Raw genomic sequence first — 19,631 nt, 5'->3', positions numbered from 1 at the left:
CACATTTAACACTGTGCAGCTGTAGAATACCAATGCTGTGCTGTGGAAAGTAAGGAAGTCATCTGTCAATATAAGGACCAGATCTGAGAAGAACCAAGGGATGAAAAATGGCTCTGATCTTGGCAAGGGGGTTGGATGTTTGACTGGCTGCATAATTATACCAGAGGTACAAGACCTCTTTTGCAGTCAGAACTTGGGAAGCTAGTCACAGGCCAGAGAAATCTATGGTGATTAAAAGAAATGTCACCTCTTTCATATTTATTGAAAGCGTTTTTCTTAAAAGACAGTAAACATCTGCTGTGGAAGTGAGTGGATGTGAAACAGAGCAGCAAGCAGAGATGAGTGAAAGCAGTTTTGTTGGAAGAACAAAGCTTCATTGGCTGCTCCTGTCTCGTTTGCCTGTGCTTTGATATTTCCCTGCTGATTGTGATATTTCCATACCAATTATTGTATAAATTGTTCCTGGCTGACCTCTCCACTTAGCCATCCTTAGTTGGCTCAGCAGTGGGAGGAATTTGAATGAGGAGTGAATAGCTGCTCGACTCGGTTCAGGAAGGACAGTCCACATGGCGGGATGGTGGCAGGAGTGGAGGAGGAGGATACGGGATCAGGCACCCTTGGTAGCACTATTTAAACTTCAAAGCAAGAGGGTGGAGGGTAGGGAAAGGGCTGTTCTGCAGGTGGCTCCAGCCAGCCTTTCAGTACAGTCAACCGTCTTGGCATGACAAGAAATACATCAAGCAAAAGACTGAATTTTCCCAGAATGAAGCTTCACAGTAATAATGGTGTTTTGGGGGGGAGGGCAGAGGGGTTTACCACGTGTTTTCTTCTGATAGCATTGTTTTTTCCATCTGGCAGCAGGTTGCGGCGCACAGAGATTGTCCCCGCTGTGACTCATTTATGCAAAAATTAAGCCTGAACCTAATTTTTACTTGTGCACATTAAGAGGAGACTTCACAGAATAGCAGGTGCACGTTGCTAGAAGATTGCCTGGTTTTGGTGTCACCTGTAGTAGCGGGGTCTCCTGTAGAGACCACAACAGTCTTCAGCCGATGCAAATTAAGATAGCCGCTTGGGGATGTGTTATCAGTGGCTGGACAACTGTGAGCTTGGAAGAGCCTTCTTGAAACAAAACAGGGTTTTGTGGGTTTGGGTTTTGCAGGGTTTGGGTCAGGGTTTGCGGGAACGGCCAACGCACGGACTGCTGCAGCTTGAAGATGCTCCTGCCCACGCCACCGTTTCCCATCGTGTCCTGCCCAGGAGCTGCTGGTGTGGCCTCACCGGTGGTGCTGCCTGCCTTCTTTGTGGTGCAAGGTGATTGTACAGGAGACGGGGCGGGGGGAAGTGATAAATTAAAACTACCATTAATAAAGTGATGTTCTTGAACAGTTTGAAAACACTGCTTGGTGTTTCCCTGCCCTTGGCATGGCATCCTTTCTCCTCTGGCATCGGAGCGGGGAACGGGTACACCCACTGCGTCCTGCAGCTCTGGGCTGGGGCTGGTGGTGCTGAGCACAGACAGAGGAGCCGTCTGCTGGCACCAGCCTCGAGCTGAGCCCCGTGTCCTGCAGCGAGGGTCAGCTGCTCCCCCCCAAGCAAGCCCCTAACCCGCAGGAGGCAGTGGTGTGCTTGGCGCTCGCACCTGCTCGTGCGTGCATGCCCAGAGCCTCTCTCACACTAGGAAGGAGACGTTTTAGCATAACTGCTCTTTAGCACTTGTGTCTGAATTGTCTTCATTGCTGGGGACTTCCTGCCAGCTCCCGTGGTCTAGTGCAGATGCTTGTTTTTCATAGCCAAGCAGGGTTTGTGCACGCTCCCCTTCCCTGCCCTGTGCATGGGCAGAAGTTCCTGCTGCGGTTCAGGGGGTGTTTGGGGGAGCCAGTTCAGTTGGCTGTGCTTCTAGACAAAAAGCTGAAAGAGGGCATTACTTGCTCCTGTTGTCATATAGCCAATGCAGTCTGCAGACCAGGTGCGGCTGTATTGCTGATGGGCACAGCTTGCGATTACACAGGTTGTGAAGGGGCATGAGGGTAGCTCTGCCAGGTCAGACTAAGAGGCCACCTAGCTCAGTATCACGTGTCAAAAAGTGTGTGTAGGCCTTTTGCAGATATGCAGTTGCAGCTCGTTTTTGGAGCCTCCTGGACCTGATGTGACCTACCTATTTAGTAGTCCTTTTTCAAGCACTTTTTCCATCCCTGTTTGGAGCTGTGCAGGCTTTCCAGGTGCACAGCATACCTTGGCGAGGAGGTCCCCAGGTCAGCTGTGAGTTGCAAGAATGTCTCCTCTGGTATGCAACTGGATCTGACCAGTCCTGGTTGGCAGGCCTTGGTTTTGAAACAGTAAGACATGGTAAACGGTCACTTCTTGACCACTGTCTCCACGGCATCTGCAATTGTATGGACTTCTACAAGATCCTCTCAAAGGCATCTCTCTTTCCCAGGCCAGAGTCCTTTCCTGCCCCATCATTTCTTATGTAGAAGCTGTTTCCCACCATTTATTGTCCTTGTTCTCTTCTGAAACCCTTCCTGTAAAACCTATAAATTGAACAAATGATAGCAGCAACAAAAGAAACCACAAATGCGCTCCGTGTGTTTGTGCAGGGGACAGTGAGAGGAGAAAGAGGAATCTCTTTGGAAATGCTTTTGTCTAGTAACTGTAGTCTACAGCACAAAGTAATTCTTAAGGAGAGTTTAAGATTAGCATGCAGTTCAGTTATTGACAAATACTGCCTTCAAGCCTCTGAGCGAAGGAAAACTGCTGTGAAGCTGCAGGAGTAGAAAAAGCCCCTCAAGCTACAGAATCCATTTGGTGTTCAGAGCTGTCAGCCCTGTACGTCTGGAAGATATGGAAAACATAAAGACTTTTTTAAATTCCTCTCTAATGATTAGGGACCTAGGATAATACTCCTTCTAAGAGCATGAGTTTCTCTTTTAGATTAAAGGTATGGTGGCGGTGACTATTGCTATCTAAGATAGCTTGATGGAGCATGGTGTGGTGCAGGCGTGGCCCACGCTTTCAGCAACGTGGAGAGTGTTTGTGCAAGAGGTTCCTGGTCGTGCGGTCCCTAATTTTTGTTTAGGTTGGTGTGTCGATGCTGTGGTAGAGTTTCTGTGTGCATAGCCGCCTGCTCTTTCATTGTACCCACTAATCCATTGTAGTAACTCTTGGATCAATGTTCTCAGATACAGTTTTGCATGCCTGTTCTTCCAAAAGGGACCTGAAAGCCCACCTTCCTCCCGAAGAATAAACATTTGGCCCTTCCTGAAATGGGGCATTTTCAGGGTATTTCAATCTGGGCACCTGACGTGACGAGTTGTGTCTGAAAAACCCGAGCTCCGAGCTCTTCGTGTCTCCGTGTGGAAAAGTTAGCTTTTGCTGTAGTCAGTTGGCATTACTGGGAGGGTGTTGATTTTGAAAAGGCAAAATAAGCGATGATTTGCAGCACTACTGGGTGAAATGCCTCCGCTGACAGGGATGCTCAGCATACGCCCTTCTTGTCCGTGGGTTGAGCAGAGAGGCATTGAAGCCTTGGCTGTGAGTTGGCACACGAACGGCCGGGTGACTCAGGCACTGTGCTTCTCCCCTGCCCTGCTGCTGAAGCTCTTCCTTTTCACCTGCCTTTCCAAAATGCTCAAGGTGAAACCATGGCCCCTGGAGCCCTCTGAGCGGGCTGTGCTGGGGGCGGGCATCTGTTGGTGCCTCGGTGCCAGCCGGTCTGCTTGTAGCATTGTCTGGTGCCACATAGCCACGTGTCCCTGCCTGCCTCCTCCTCCTTGCCCCACACACCTCTTTCCTCCAAATCGGGGCTTGGGAATGCCAGTGGAGCTGCAAAGAGCTGCCTGGCTCATGTTTCTCTTGTGCTTAGCTCAAAAGGCCTGGACAACAGCCCTCATCTGGAGGGCATGAGGATGAGGGAACACTTCCTCTGGAGCATGCGGGATTTGCTGCCTTTTGGAAAAAAAGCAGATGCAAAACCTCATCATTTGTTATTAATTTTAAAGTAGCTCTTGGCTTGCTACCTCCTCCATATCAGCCCTCACATTGTCAGTAAATTATATTGGATTTGCAATTAAAAGCCAGCTGTGCCAGTGAAGTACCAGCCAAATGCCAAACTTAACTGTCTCCTAGGCTTCCTAAGGGAGGTGTGGAGCACAAAACTCTTCCTTCAGTGAGCTCTTCTCTTGCTTCAAGAGGATAAGATAAGAGTTTAAAATGGGATCTCAGGCATATTATTTTTGCTAATCAAAACGCTTGCTCACTAAGAAATGCAATTTGATATTGTATGTGCCTGGATAGAGCAATTCCCAGAGCTTGAGAACTGCCAAACGTGCTTTACCATGCAAGAAGTTAACCCTTTGGGAAGAGACCTTCTAGTGCTGCACATCTGTCTCAGGCTGATCGTTTTTCTCCTTCCTTTTCTCAGTTGCATTATTTATTTGAGAAGTGTTTTTTCTTTCTGTGGTGTGTGCTTTTTCTAAGCGTTGAAAAGCTCTCGTGCCCCTCTGTGCTGGAGCAGGGACTTGCAGCTTGGCTAGGGGAAGAGCACCGTAGATATGCTGCATCTTGCCCCTCTGGAGATGCACCCAGCTCAACCCAATGCTGAGCCTATGCCTCTCAATCCGAGAGGCTGAACAGAAACTTGCTGCAAGTTGCAGCAAAACACCATCTCTTTTGTCTCCCTTCCAGGCTGAAGCTCTCCTTCCAGGCAGGGCTTTTCCCACACCAGCTTCTCCTGTCCTTCAGTTTCGCGGGTTTCTAGAGCCAGGACGGGAAGCATGATGCTTACCGCCTCTTACATCTCTCCCGTTCCTCAGATCCACCAAGTGGGGCTGGGAGGTGAGGTACTGTGTGCGGGTGTGAGAGGGGAATGGAAGAGGAGGAATGTAAAAAGCAGGTTTCATCCAAACCTGGAGCAGCACGATGGGTTGTAGGGTGACCATCAGGTTCCTGAAAGCCACTGGCAAAAGAAGGAGGAGGCCCACCTTCATGCTGGCCACGAGGCTGGTGAGAACCTACCTGTGTGCATCAGGGTGTGGAGATCCATGCTGTGGATCCCTGAGGTTATGAACTTGCCAGTGAGCTTTGGAAGGGCTGGTACGTGTTCCTGATAGTGTTGTTTTTCAGCGGGATGGTTGGGGAACTCCGCAAAGTGTTTTCTACGTAAAAACAACAGTAGTGCATTAAAAGTCCACAAAACAAGGTCGTGCACTCAGCAGCTAAGATATACCCAAATGAGTGTTGTTTTGGCAACTTTCAGATCCTGCCGCTGCATGTTTGCATGGTGGTGCAATTTTAATTGTCGTTGCAGTGTACAGATACCCTGTTTGCAGCAAGGCTACATGTGCGTACAGAAATTGTATTATGAGCTGTCTTTGTGTGTGCAGTAAAGATCTTGTCCTTCCTGCTTTAAAAACAGTTCTTCGCTTCAAAGGCTGTGGTGTTTGCTTTGTCCTTTGGCCTTTATGGGGAGAGAAGAGGCTGTCTGCACCGTAGATATTAGTTGTCTCTAGCAGTATCTATCCCCAGGATAAAGAGATTGTATGAAGAGCAAACAGTGTGGGAGCATTTGCCTCTGCCGTTCATCTCCCTGTTTGTTTCAGATGTGCTAGCTTTCCCCGTCCGTCTCTTAAATCACGTTATTTCATAAAGAGTAAAAAGAAACGTAATTCGGACCAGCAGCAAGCTGAGCCCGAGTTAATAGTTTGAATTGCACTCCATCTGTTCAGCCGCACGGCCTGATGGACGTGCTGAACCCTTTTTTCACCATTTGCTTTAAGCTGGTAAGAACCATCTCTCCTGGCTCCCATCCAAGGTGTCTGTCGAGAAAAACTTTGTCTGGACACCGATGTCCAGAGGGCGGGATGGAGCCAGTAATCCTCCCGATGCCTTTGCTTGCAAGTTGCTGGGTTTTGAAGAATAAAATTCTTCTCTGGACTTGAGCATTGTTGTCGAAAATTAGAGAGGAAAAAAAAAACCCCGATGTGTGCGCGCACAAACACACGGAGGATGAAATTTGCAAACGTGATTATGCAGGACCTGCTTTAAATCGGCTTATTGCTGTTTTATGATGGCAAGCAAGCAGTCACAGAAGCCAGGGTGATTGGCCTCACCATGTGCACATGCTGCTGGTAACTCAATAACCGATGAACACCCACCGTGGTCTCCAGACCTCCAGCCTTTGATGTAGCAACAAACAAGATAGATTGCTGTAATTTATCCTGCCCCTGGAGGGCTGTGCTGGTAATGTGCCATGAGCCCAAGGGCCAGCCATCCATAATCTGTGTAAAAATACAGCAGATTGCAGCCGCCCCGTCTTTGTTCGGAGCTGCAAGAGTTTGCATGCGCACAGCGCACGTTGCTGGGTCTCGATTTCCAGCAGCCAGGGGCGGTGAGCCTGAGAGTGTGATGTGCCCACTCCCTCCATTAGCTTTAATTGTTTTTGTTGTGTACTAAATATACTCCTTTCGAATAGACTTGGAAAGGCAGTGCTGGAAACGTGGTATTCCCCGCTACGCCTTCACAAGCGTGACTGAGAGGCTGCAGAAGGAAGGCACGCTGGGTTTAAGGGGAAAACAATGGGATTTTGTACCAGCTGGAGGTCTTGCCGAGGGAGGAGGGGTGCTTGTGGCCTTGCTTCACGTGGCCCGAAACCCAAGGAGGGTGAGAGCCGGGTAAAGCAAATCGGGAGCTGTATGGCAGAGGGGCAGAGCGGCGCATGGGGGTGGCTGCTGGGGTGCGTGGCCCTGCTCAGGGCAGGGTCCCCCCTGCGAAGCCCTCTCCTGTGGGCCTGCTGTGCCAATTTGGTGCCTTGCTGGCCAAACACCGGCTCTGTGGTGGCCTGCTGGTACCTGGCCCTTATGTATTTGGGGAGAAGGTGCATGGGCCACCTGCTGAGCAGTAACGCTGGTCTCTCTCTCCTCTTCTCTCCTCTCCTCCTGCAGGCCTGGCCTCGGCCCAGCGGCACGTGGCGGTGCAGGAGGGGCCCCTGTACCGCACGGAGGGGTCCCACGTCACGCTGTGGTGCAAGGTGAGCGGCTACCAGGGCCCGGCCGAGCAGAACTTCCAGTGGTCCATCTACCTGCCCTCGGCCCCCGAGCGCGAGGTGCAGATCGTCAGCACGGCCGACCCCTCCTTCCCCTACGCCATCTACACGCAGCGGGTGCACAGCCGGGAGATCTATGTGGAGCGGGTGCAGGGGGACGCTGTCCTGCTGCACATCAAGGAGCTGCAGGACCGGGACGCCGGCGAGTATGAGTGCCACACGCCCAACACCGACGAGAGGTACTTCGGGAGCTACAGCGCCAAGATGAACCTCGTGGGTAAGCTCTCCTGGTAGCGGCGTGGCCAAGGGCAGCGGGGTGTTTTACCCAGACGGGGTGCAGCAGACCCCATGGGTGACGTAGTCCATGCAAGATGTTGTAATACGCATCGTTGAGGGAGAACGGGAGCAGAGAGCAGGCAGCACGGTGGTGTAAATTACAGGAAGTCATTGTACAGAGACATGGGAGAATTCAGGACTTCTCTAACGAAGCGTCTACAAAGCAGAGAAACCAGGCAGTGTAGCCAGGGGAGAGGAAGGCATAAAGCCGTGGCTGAAAGCAGGAGGGGCGAGGGCTGACTGATGCAGAGAGAGAGAGGCTGCTCCAGATGGCACAGGAGAGAGCTTTGTGCCAAAGGTGGCAAAATAGCAGGGCAGGGAAGAGAGGAGCGGGAATGAGCAGCGTATAAAGGGAGCAGCAGAGACCGTCGTGTTCGAGCTCTTTGATGGGGCGCTGCTGAACGAGTCCTGAAGCCTGCACACCAATCAAATTGAGCTGTCTGTAGATGAATGTGGGGGAGTTGGGTGCCTTTTTTTTTTCGTGTGTGTTAGAAAAATCGAAAACAAGTTCTATAAGATCCCAAGTAATTCCATAGCACCTCTCTGACTAGCTTCTTTGACCTTTTCAAGCTGCAGCTTGCTTTTTGTGTCTCAAGATGGAATTGGATTTGAAGTCTCTATTTCAGCTAACAGCGGTCAAATAGCTTCCATCAAACTTCTTGGCTGAAGGACTCCTAAAGGAGTTGCACTGTAGGAGATGATAAATTCAAACACACAGACAGCAGGCTTGCTTTCTTTAGGAGACGTTCATGAGTCTCCAGGTGTCCGCAGGCCTCCCATTTAGAAACCAGATTGGCATTATCCAGACTGATCTGGGTGTGGCCGATGAGGACAACAGTGTTGACGCAGGAAAATCCTTGTGAAAGGAGCTGAGGTGTGGGGTTTAAATCCCAGTAGCCCTCCTTTGGGTTGTGCATGCAGCTCAGCACCTTGCATGCCTTGGCTGCTTCCTTTCCGAGATGCCAGCAAAATCACTCTCCCACCTGGTGTCCCAAAGTGGAGAAGCCCCAAGGGCTGGGGTTATTTTGGTGGCTGCCTTCCCACTTACTGTCAGCGAGCAGCTTCCTAAGTCAGGAGGCCGACGCCTAAATATTCTTTTACTGTAGTTAGGTGACTTGCTTCGGGTATCTGGGTTTGTGGTTCCCCATTCAAATAAATCTGAGTCAGTGATAGCTCATGAGAGATGGCAGAGTGGTCTGGGAGCGGTTGGTCTGCCCCAAACAGGGCTGTCCCTCAGCCTGCTTGGCTTTTTGGTGCCCATGGGAGCAGGCACCCTGTCCATCCCAGTACCAGATGCCTGCCCCCCGACCGGGGCATCTCTGTGGGGCCAGGCAGAGCATGCTGCAGGTGTTTCTGGTGGTTTGGGTCTCAGCTACAGGTCGTGGGTTTTCAGGATGGCTTCACTGCTGCAGACAGTATTCAAGAAGAGCTACACGAGTGCTAAATGAGAGTTATTGTTCTCATTTTCTCAGAAACAGAACCAAACTTTTTTTTTCTTTCATCCAGTTATGAATTTTTAATTGACTCATTAGATTGAGTGTCTCTTTTTTGGCAGCAGAAAAGCCTGGAGGGAGACAGGTTTGTTAGCATCTTTATTCTCTCCATTTATGTGTGAAATAGATGGCTTTGGAGCAGTGTTGATTTTAGGCTTGCTGCTCTGGGAGCTTTGAGTTGCGGTGCCCCTTGGTTTGAGGGAAGAGCTGAAGGAGGAGTTTTCCTCCTTTTCACCCAGGCGATACAGCCTTGTGGTGGGGGAGGTTTGTGGGGGCTGTATGGGGCACCGGTGCAGATTTACATGCGGGGCTGCTCTCAGCACCGGGACATCTCACCTTGCAGCGAGTGGCTGGGATGTGTCTTTGCTCTTCTCATCTGAGCAGCATCAAGGGCTCTGCAGTTGCTAAAAAATAGACTTGATAGGTGATTGGGTTTGAAAATATGTTTCTACCCACCTTAAGAACAGCAAGCATGGCAGGTTCTCCCTCTCCCATTTTTGGTGTGTCCTCATGAGGTTCCTTTTTGTTCACTGGGGATCTTGGCCGGAATCTAGTGCTGCTCTGGAAGCCTAATGTCCCTGATGGTCTGGAGTGAGGAGTGCTCCCCAGGCACTTTGTGGGACTCTCATCTTCACTGATCTGAATTGAGGCATGCAGCACAGGCACTAATCTCAACTAAGGTAGGAGTGAGGACAGTAATGTGGTTCAAGGGCCTTCTGTCATAGGGGAGTATATACCAACGCTTAGTGCTTTTTACCAGTCTTCATTTCCATTGCTTCAAAAACAAGTTTCTGCCTCTGTCTTCCTACCCCTCTTATCATCTCCTCCTGGGTGGTGTCACTAAGAAGAAGGGGTTTATGCCCAGGCTGTGAGATGTGCTGGAAGGAGGAATTTAAGACATCTCACATGAATTGCAGGTGCTGAGGGAGGCAGCAAAAAAACAGGTGCAGCTCTGCAGGATGTTGTGGAACCGAAGCCTTGTGATTGATTTATGAGAAAGGATTAGCCCACGTACAAAGTCTGCAGCTCCATTGTTTGCCTTCTGAGTAGAGCTGGTAGACTTCAGTTCCCCAAGGCTGATAGGAAATTGCTGAAGCTAGTTCATGCTTTTTGACTTCGGGTGAGGGGAAAAGGTTTTTAGAAGATCAGATGAATGTTGTCCCACTCAACTAACCTAAACACGTTGCCTAAGCAAGATGTTGAGGCAATATCTGCTGTCAGAGGACAGAGGGACAAATCTGGAGAGCAAACCATCTTTGTGTAGGTTCGGAGCATCTTTCTCTGGGTTGACTAAAGAGAGAGCCTAGATGTTTACCTTAGGGTAGGCAGCTAGCGTTGAATGAAGTGAATTCTTCTTGTAGTGGCTGAAGACCTGGCTGCTTGCAGAAACTTCACCCGTGGGTCTCCTACGTAACTGATGGAAATTCTGGCTTGCAGTTGATTTTGGAAGACACTTCGGCATATTGAAGAGGGTTTTTTCAAAACTGCATCTATTAAATGGAAGAGTATAATGACCTGACTGGCAATTACGTGATGGTCCTGGCCTGCTGCTTGTGCTGGCAGTGAGAAGTACTTGGGCTGCTCCTTCACTCTTTGCAGAAGTTAAGGCTGACAAGGAATTTGCAGGTGGTGGAAAGAAACATCCCAGTAACACAGCATCATCACTGGCAGGACAGAAGTATTTTCCAGGTTGCCATGACCCTATCCTTGTCTTAATGCCTTCTGAAATGTGGGCAGAAGAGGCTTGTGCGCAGTAACTTAGGTGGTGAAGCCGCAGGGGTGCTGTGCAATCTGAGATTCTGGTCCCTGCTTCTCATCTTATGTTGATGGGTAAATAAACTTGCGTTTTGCTGTGGGGTAGAAGTGAGCACATGGCAGTTACTTCAGAGTGCGTGAGTCACTGCAAATTTGTACTCCACTCTGTATCTGCAATGAGTTATTTGTGTGCCTGTACTCTTACTTAGATAACAGCACAGAGGCCCAGGTCTAACCTCTTCAGAAGTTTTAGACTTTTATCTCGGTGTGTTTTTTATCTGTGCTCCAAAAAACATTGAGCTCTTTTTCAGAAAGTGATTTGAGGGAAGAAATCACGCTTTGAGGTTTTTCTTAAGCAGGTAGTAGCAGAGTGGGAGAAAAGCTTTCAAAGCACTTGAGGAGGTGGCAGCTCTTGTACTCCTTATTTCTGGGGAATCAGCCGTGTGGCATCAATCTTAAAACAAGGTAAAGCAAAAAAATGAAAGGGCTTGGGACAGGGAGAGACAGAGCAACCTCCAAGGTACTGCAGAGTGAGGAGGAGCAATCTCGGTGCAGACCTGAGAGCCAAGCAGCACTTGGTCTCAGAGGTGGGCAGGAGCTGCTGTGCAGCTATCTGGTGCTTGCAGGGTTGGTCACTGGTGTCCCTTTCCTGCCAGGCTTGGGTGAAATGGGGCAGAGAGGGTTACCACTAGCTAGGAGCTGAAGATGGCTCCTCCGTCCAGCCTCAGACGGGACATGCTTCTGCTATGTGCCATTTCTCTCTAGGCCCACCCAGCCCAAGCAGGCTGGTGCACTGGTCTCAGCACTGTTCCTCATGGCCCTGCCTGGCTGTGGCCGCCCTCAGGGGCTGGGTGTGTGTGTTTGGCAGGCAGCCTTGGTCAGGTCTCATCTCCAAATGTGGAGCCGCCTCCATTGCTCAAAACTCTCCACAGACCAGAGCTCAGTCTGTGGGGACTCGGTGCCCTTAGGAGTGTCTTGTAGGGTTCTTCCCTGCACTTGAGCTGTGGCATATGGCTGTGGGCCCAGCTCCAAGTCCATACCTGCAGTGGGAAGGGTGCATCTGAGAGGCTTTCACGGAATCACAGCGTGTTTGGGGGTGGCAGGGACCTCTGGAGCACATCTGGTCCAACCCCCTGCACAAGCAGGGCCACCTGGAGCACGTTGCATGGGCCTGTGTTCAGGTGGCTTGTGATGAGCTCCAAGAAGGGAGACCCCACAACCTCGCTGGGCAACCTGTGCCAGTGCTTAGTCACCCACACGGTAAGGAGGTGCTTCTGATGTTCAGCTGGCACCTCATGTGTTCCAGTTTGTGCCCAGTGCCTCTTGCCCTGGCACTGGGCACAACAAGCTTTGATGGAAAAGAAAGATTTATACAGGCCTGACACTTTGTTGGAAGGGAAGGAGCTGAGTGTGTCTTGGATCTGGTTTTCTGAGAGAAGAAGGCTGTTCTCTGTTGTTGAACTTGCAACCAAAACTCTCCAGAACTTATCTGTGGAGAGCCAAAGGGGATGTAACAGGCAAGAAGAAAAAAATGAACTTTTATTGCCCGTAACAGCTGTGGCTGCTTGTTGCCAGCAGCTTCCCCTCTTCGTTGTGAAGTGCTGCCATACGTGATGTGTCTGCGCACAGAGCAGAGGGAGGATGTCATCTCACGGCTTTGCTGCGCTGGGGAGAGCAGCAGCTGCTCCTGGGGACCCAGGGGGCTCACCATGAGAGCAGTTACTGCCGCTCACGGGGGGCTTGCGGAACTTGCTGGCTGCGAGTTTATTCCAGTTGTCAACTTGGCTGAAGGTGGCTTTCCCTGAGGGAAGTTTTGAAGAGAAAGAAGGCGATCATGCAGACAAGGATCTACAGGTTTTGGTAGAAGCGTTTGCAGCCTCTTCATTCTATGCTGCCTTTTCGTTAACCTCTTCTGAGAGACAGGGGAAAGTGTTTGTCACACATGCTAGCAGTTTGTGCCATGGGGAGGACAGAGACCAGGCTCTTTGCAGCACTGCACGGTGGAAGGACAAGCAACAAGAGACAAAAATTGAAATGAGAGGTTCAGACAGCCCTGAGAAGTTGCACGGCCCCCACCTCTAGGAGTTTTCAAGCCCTGACAGGATCAGGCCCAGAGCAACCTGGTGTGACCTTATAGCTGACCCTGCAGGAGCTCAAGGTTTGGACTACAGACCTCAAAGGTCACTTCCACCCAGCACTGTCCCATGGTCCTGTGGAGCTTCGCTTGGCTGTGGGGTAGTAGAAACCAGTGTTACGCACTGGTTTGGATGGAAAGGTGAAGAATGGAATATAGTGGTGATGTTAGTGCTAAAAAATGTCATAATGTGGGTGATCGTAGAATAGCAAAGACCTATTGTACACACACACACAGAGGACAGTTTTTTCCAGGATAGTTCTTGTATTTCATGTTTCTTATTTCTTTTGAGAGGTTGCAGGAGTTTATTGCTCCTCTTTGGTGTATGAAGGTAGAATTTGGGGATTCTAAGCACAGGTTTCCCGGTTTCTCTGAGGCCACCTCAATGGCTTTGCTACCTCCACAAAGTATATGTGTGTTTTATTTGGCCAAGCAGTCAGTTAAGCAATGTAAGTTCGAGGATTGGTTATCGTTGAAATTCCTGCTTTGTGAGTTATATTCATCTTTGCCTGTTCGGGCTTTGCTTGTTGCAGTAATTAGTTCCCCAGAGGAGTAAAATGTCCTTTGCTTTCAAATTCCCCTTTAGCTGACGTTAAAAAAAAAATTCAAATACCTTCTCCTAGGTGGTCCTTTGCAGCTAGACACGGCGTATTTTGTTCTTACCATCCTCCTTCACATGACTAAATCTCTCTGTAGTAGTCTTGGGAAAAAAAAAAAAAGACCTATACTGCTCTGCTTTTTGTTTTTTCTATTCCTGCTATGTATGGAGATGGAGTGTTTGTTAACAGGGGAGGGATGAGGATGGGTAAACACATTTACCCCTAGCGATTCCTATGGGCACAGCCTGGGAAAAGGCAGCAGCAAACCAGAGCACCCAGTTTCTGATGCTGGGGGGCTGCAGGGCTCCAGGTTTCGGGTTCTGTCCTGCACCATGCTGCCAGCTCGCTGCATCTTCCTGAGTATGCCCCCCCCGTCTCCCTCACCACTTCCCAGCTGGTAAAATTAGGGATAATAGTGTACAAGCCTTTCACAAAGTCTAAGCTAAATAATTGTAAAGTGCTTTGAGCTCCTCAGATAACGGGAGTTAGAAACAAAGGCTTATATTCCTGCTCTGCCTGGTAATGATCCTGAACAGGATTCATTTCCAGCCCTGCTTAGTCTTTCCTGACACCCTGGAAACATACCAAGCAAAACCAAACTCACCCGGTTTTGCCCCTGGGGATGCTGTGGGGGTAGCAGGAGCTGCCGTGCCAGGGGGCAACGTGCCCCTGCCAGCTGTAAAACTGCTGGCGGGAGGAGGGCACTAAGACCCATTTACATTTCCAGGCTCTCTCTCTCTCTTTTAATCTTGGCTTTAGCTGTGGACAATCTGGCAATGAATTGCATGGGCTAGTTCTTCCTTGTGCTTTTTAAAACACCTTTCTGTAAATACCTTCCAGGCTATAACTGAAATCTTATAACAACATCTTTAAGTGTCCTTGCATTGCTAGAGAAGGCTCGCTTATTGTGGTGTGTATCTTTATCTTGTCCCCTATTGTTATTTTTTCCTGCTAAACACTTCCAATTACTCCTATTTTGTTGCAGCATGCAGTCTCCTATTCTTTCACATTGGAATTGCTTGCCTGATTTTTACTTCTTTATTATCATATTACGCGATATTCCTTCTCTACTTCTATATGTGCAGGCAAAATGGGAACAAATTTTAGGTGGACCATACCTGAAAAAAATGGATAACCCATTGTATCTACTCTCCACCTTCTTTGTGTTCTCCCCCCTTCCTTATCTTCCTGCCCTGTCCCTCAAAACCACAGGCAACTTGGTGGCATGACATGTTGAGCTTTCAGCTGTGGACCTAATTCTTTCTTTGTTTTCTCATCCACCTACCCATTTCTGGGAAACCTGGCGTTAGACACATTTGGGGCACATCACTGTATATGTTTCTCCTACACTGTCCCTTTTGAGGTAGGGGCACCTCCTAAAATTTAGCTAGGAAAAGGTTTACAGAGAGAACATGTGTCCTTTTTTATGCATGTCTGTATGCTTGTGCATAGGCATTGTAAGAGAAAATGTATTTTAAAATGCATTTCTAAAAATGGAAATGAACACAGACTCAGGCAATTGCACCGTCCTCTGCTCTCAAATCTAGCCTGGTCTTTAAAATGCGCCCTCTCACTTCGAGACTTATGATGTCTTTTACTTGTCATAAAGGGAAGCGCAGAAGCCCAAATGCTAACGTTCCTTCAGACTGTAAAGAATTGCAGCGTTTTGCTCGGGTAGGTTTCTGTGCGGTACTGAGCCTGAATAGTAAAGTCGAGTCAGTCGGTTAAAATGAGCTTTGAAAGCTAAAAGAGCCTGCAGAAGCCTGTTTTCAGGAGGCTTGGGGTTTTCACCTCCAGTCTGGTCTCTCACTGGCTCTGGTTGTGCATCACTCGATGGGACCATGGATCTCATCCTTCCTCTGAGCATCCTGGGTGCCAGCTGCCATGAGATAAGCTGCTGCTAAAGCAACGCTCATTGTTAGCCCGTGTTGCCTGTATTGCTTGTCCTGCCAGCTCTTCTCCCGTGTGCTTTGCCAGTTCCTAGTAAAATGGGGTATTTGGTAGTCCTGAATGTCCTACTTTATTTATAGGATGCCTCATTGTCTCGTTGTGAGAGGAGCAATGGGTTATATAGGCTGCTTTTGTAGATTGCTGTAACATCTAGGTGTTAAGTGCTGATAGGAGGTAAAGAATGTTTTTAAGGTGTGATAGAAGAATCTTTAGCCAGGGATTTTGGTGCATTTGAAGGCCAGCTCTAGCACAGCTGGATTACTTGGGATTTTAGGCATCCTTTCCAAGCGGGTGAACTCGGTGTGCGAGGGAGCTCCTTCAGGTCAGCATCTGTTTGCTAATCACGGGAAGCAAAAGACCGTCTGGTGTCAGAAGCAGCCTGATGCCACCTCCCGTCCTGAAACTAGTTTACCTTCTGTGTGCTCTGGGCTGCCCCCAGTCTCCTTTCCCCAAATGAGGGAGGGCATTGGAGCCTCTCACGCTTCCCCTGGCCATAACAACAGCCAGGATGGAGGGCAGCCAGGGGACACCATCTCTTCTGCTTGTGCACCCCTGCGTGTGACAGGTACGGGGCCATCCTGGCAGCTCTCTGCCCTGGCGACCCACGCCGTGCCTCGCTGATGGACCCTGCTGGCAGCTCTGCCGGGCTGACGTGTGCAGGATGCTCTGCTCCCGCGCCTCTGGACGGGCTCTTGGCGCTACATGGGGAAAGCGGTAATGGCGAGCGCAGCTGGCAGCATATGGCAGCCGTCCCTGCTCGTAGCAATTGCTCGGTGAACTCTGAAAGTGGAGGACGGAGCCTGCAGCTCCAGCCAGCTGCAGCGCTGAGAAATCCCATAACAGAGCCGGCCTCTCTTCCGTTACCAGCAAGAATTTTACATTCCGCTTTGCCCGATTTTTTTTCCCTGCTGCCTCCCTGGGGAGGTTTTGCTATGCTTGCTCCTTCCTCCCACTCCTCCTTTTTCATCTATTTTCCCTCGGGGATTGCTTTGTTTGCTCTCTGGTGCCAGTCCCCTCGATTGGGTTGCTCTGCGTTTCTGCCGGTCTGCTGCCCCGAGGGGCGAGGGCAGCTGCTCCTGCTGTCAGTGCCGATGCTTTTCTCAGGTGGCATTGAAGGTAGGTCTGGTGGCGAACGGCAAAGCCCCAGGTGCACTTGGACACTTGCAGGGCTGTGCAGAGGCCGGCTTCCTGGCCTAAATATCCTTTTAAGTCTCAGTCCAGTGTGACTGTCAGAAGGTGGTGTGTGCTTGTTTGCTTTCGGCCCCCAAAGCCATTTAAGAAACACCCAACCTCTGCCTGCCTCCACACTTCCAGCTTTGGTCTGAATGGGAGAGCAATGCTCCAGAGGGAGGCTGTGAGTCCCGGGGCTCCCTGCCCTCTCCTCTAGCCCCTCCAAAGCCTGGCAGGACCAGCCGTTCCCCCCCCTCTGTCTCCTTCCATGCGGCATGGGTCCGATGCTCCTTCACAGGACAAAATTCTTGGGGTGCTGAGAAGGATGCCTGACCTGGATTGGGACGGGGCTGCCTCTCAGTACGGAGAAGCCGGGAGGAGAAATTTCCCATCTTGACTCTGTGGCCGCCCTGCCAGTTTAGCCCTATAACAGTTTTACAATCTTTATCTGATATAGGTTTAAGAGGATTTCCCTGGGTGCAGTGGGATTATTATAAGTCAGAGAGCAGTCTCCAGCTGATATTCCTTCAGCAAGTATTTATTTTAAGTGGGTTTAACTGTATTTAATTTTTTTTTGCATGGGTTATAAGTAAATTGTTTACATTATTAGAAAAGTAGAGCCTGGATAAAGCGAAGGAATGTATTATTGCTTTCCAGTGTGGGGGTGGTGGAAGGAAAGTAGCAGCTGGAGGTGGGGAAAGAAAGAAGATAACAGAGTAGTGCTGGGGGAAATGTAACATTATTCCACGCGGCACTGATTAGTAATGCTGCCAAACAGCTGCTTGTAAGTAGGAGATGTAATGGGGAGGAGAGCTGCGGGCTACGCACATCCCTTGAGGAGGGGCTGGCATCTCCCCACCTCCGGCCCCAGAGCCAGCCACATGTCCGGGGTTTGGTGCAGCTGGCTGCCTGCCTCGGCCCCACGTCACGGTTACGTGGACATGTTCCCCCCACTTTGGGGTTTCCCTGCCACCTCTAGAAGAGAAGAGCGGTGGGGAACCATGGTGTGCACGTGGGCAGCATCCCTAGCCCTTGGAGTGCTCCAGAGGATGCTGATGGGGATGGAGGGATCAGCCACCCCACTTGCTATCAGCAAGAGATGTTTCTAGAGACCCTGTAAAGGGGAGCAGAGCCCGAGCTAGAGGGCTGAGCCTGAACAAAGGTGCTTTTGAGTGCTGAGAGGACGGTGGTTTTGCCTGCCCTTTGCTCTCCTCCCCGTCTGAGCACTGAGTGAGCCTCTGCCGCAAGCGATAGACGTTGGCTGAGCTGGCACTAATGGGACAGATGCCTTTCAGTGTCTGCTCCATCCCGCTCCGGTTCCTTGACTCTTTCAACAGATTGAGCCCTGTAGGGCTTTATTCCTTACTGCTTAAAATGATAACTCAGGGCTCCGCAAAGAGATGTTGTAGTAGGGATCGCTGCCTAGGGGAGGTGCGGCACAGTGGGCAGGATTTTCTGATCGGAGATGGCTCTGTCCTGGGTATGGTGTGACAAAAGCACTTGTTTTCTCAGACCTTGTCATTCTTCATTTTTACCTGCCTCTTTGAGAGAGTGAGGTGTTTATAAAACTGTTCCTTACCCATGTGTCATGATTATAACTTGTAATGCCAAACGTCTTCTCCCTGCAGGTCAGAAGGGGTAGAGTCTGGGTTGTGTACTGCTTCGTGCTGCTGCATGAAAACCCAGCGCAGGTCCCAAAGCAGCAGGCTACTGTGCTTTAGAGGTTTAATTAAGAGGGTTAATGTGAGGCTCTCATTAAATTAGAGGGTTAATGTGAGGCGCTTGAGCCTTGTTATCCACTGAAGAACTGCATCAGCATGCTGCAGATGACCACGGGCCCTCTGGCACTGCGTTGTCACCTTTTGAGCTCCTTCAGGTGTACAAATGCCACCTGTCCACTGATACAACGCCTTGGAGAATGGCAGGTGACATTTGTGTGTTACGGATGGCCCACCTGGCAGTGCTACGCTTGAATACAAGGAAGAGAAAGCTGGAACAGAGCTCAAACCTGTGCGGAGCTCAGCTATCGAGTAAGCAGTCAGGAGCAATGCCAGCCACCCAAAAAGCCCTGCTTGAGCTGTTTGGCAGCCGAAGGATGCCGAAGCCACTGAGTGGCTGTGGCCCTGGGGGGATAAGGGGATGTTCCTGTGCGTGAGGGACTTCTGCCTGCAGGCTGGTTCCTGGGGTGCAGGGTTAGCTGCCCCAGAGATGGAGCTCTTTGGCTGTGGTGGGTCTGAGGTGAATTGAGGAGATTCTGCCCCTGCTGGGACGGGGAAGGTGGTGATCATCCAAGTGCTGGACTGGGAACACGAAGTGGAGCACAAGGTGGGCCGAGATTGGAGGTGTGGGAGTTAAAAATCTAGCAAAAATGTGGGGGAAAATAGAGAGACAAAGGGATGGGAAGGAAAGAGGAGGAGGGAACGTGGAAGTGACAGATGGGAAGAAGACCTTGGGCAGGGATTTTTGGGTGGTGAAGAGCAGCGGGGTGTGTAGGAGGGTGGCATCCTGGAGGTGCTGGAGCAGGGAGGGATGCATATAGGGATGACTGCTGAGGGACCATGGCTTGGGTACAGTGGAAGGGGTGTGCTTGCTCCTTCCCACAGTGGGAGGAGGGCCCAGGCCTGCTGGAAGCATGGGCACCAACATCTCCAGCTGGCCTCTTGCTGCAGGGACCCCATGGGGGCTCTTTCCCCACCCTTTTGATGTGTCCTTTAGCAGTGCCCTAGTGGCTGATTCAGGCTCTTGACCCCAGAGTAGGCAAGCAGGGTTTCAATGCTGTCTTCTGTCAGGGCCATCGGGATGCGGTAATTACCTTTGCACTGCCGCCCACCCTTTCTTCCTCTCCCCTTGCGACTGGGAAGTAGGAGGCAGCACCAACATGCTTTGAGGAGCTCCTTTTGAAGTGAGTACTTATTTATGAGTGAGTACTTACTTATGAGTAACGTGGGTTGGCGAGCGGTGGGTAATGAGATGCCGGCACTCTTTGCTCTCAGATCATTTCCACTCCCCTCTATCTGTGGCCAGAGCGGCGTCTGCTGCCTGCCTGTCCTCAGAGATATGAAGCTCGTCAGATCTCATCTGCTTCAAGAGGCATCTGACAAGGGCCTGATGTCGACAGAGAGAAGGGGAGAGGAGGAATAGGGAGACTGCAG

The 19,631-nt window shown here is 50.4% G+C and overlaps 1 protein-coding gene across 2 annotated transcripts in view; it reads left to right on the top strand.

The window, feature by feature from the left end:
- IGSF3 (immunoglobulin superfamily member 3) overlaps positions 1 to 19,631 on the top strand; it is an 86,694-nt gene that overhangs the window by 18,366 nt on the left and 48,697 nt on the right. For both annotated transcript variants that reach the window (XM_040567061.1, XM_040567050.1), the window contains exon 2: positions 6,942 to 7,319. In XM_040567061.1, the coding sequence (XP_040422995.1) occupies positions 6,942 to 7,319 (378 nt within the window). The remainder of the gene's footprint in view (positions 1 to 6,941; positions 7,320 to 19,631) is intronic.

This window comes from Cygnus olor, chromosome 1, assembly GCF_009769625.2.
Source record: "Cygnus olor isolate bCygOlo1 chromosome 1, bCygOlo1.pri.v2, whole genome shotgun sequence".
Classification (NCBI taxonomy): Eukaryota; Metazoa; Chordata; class Aves; order Anseriformes; family Anatidae; genus Cygnus; species Cygnus olor.
The sequence above is the reverse complement of the archived record's forward strand: the minus strand, read 5'-3'. Positions and strand labels throughout refer to the sequence as shown.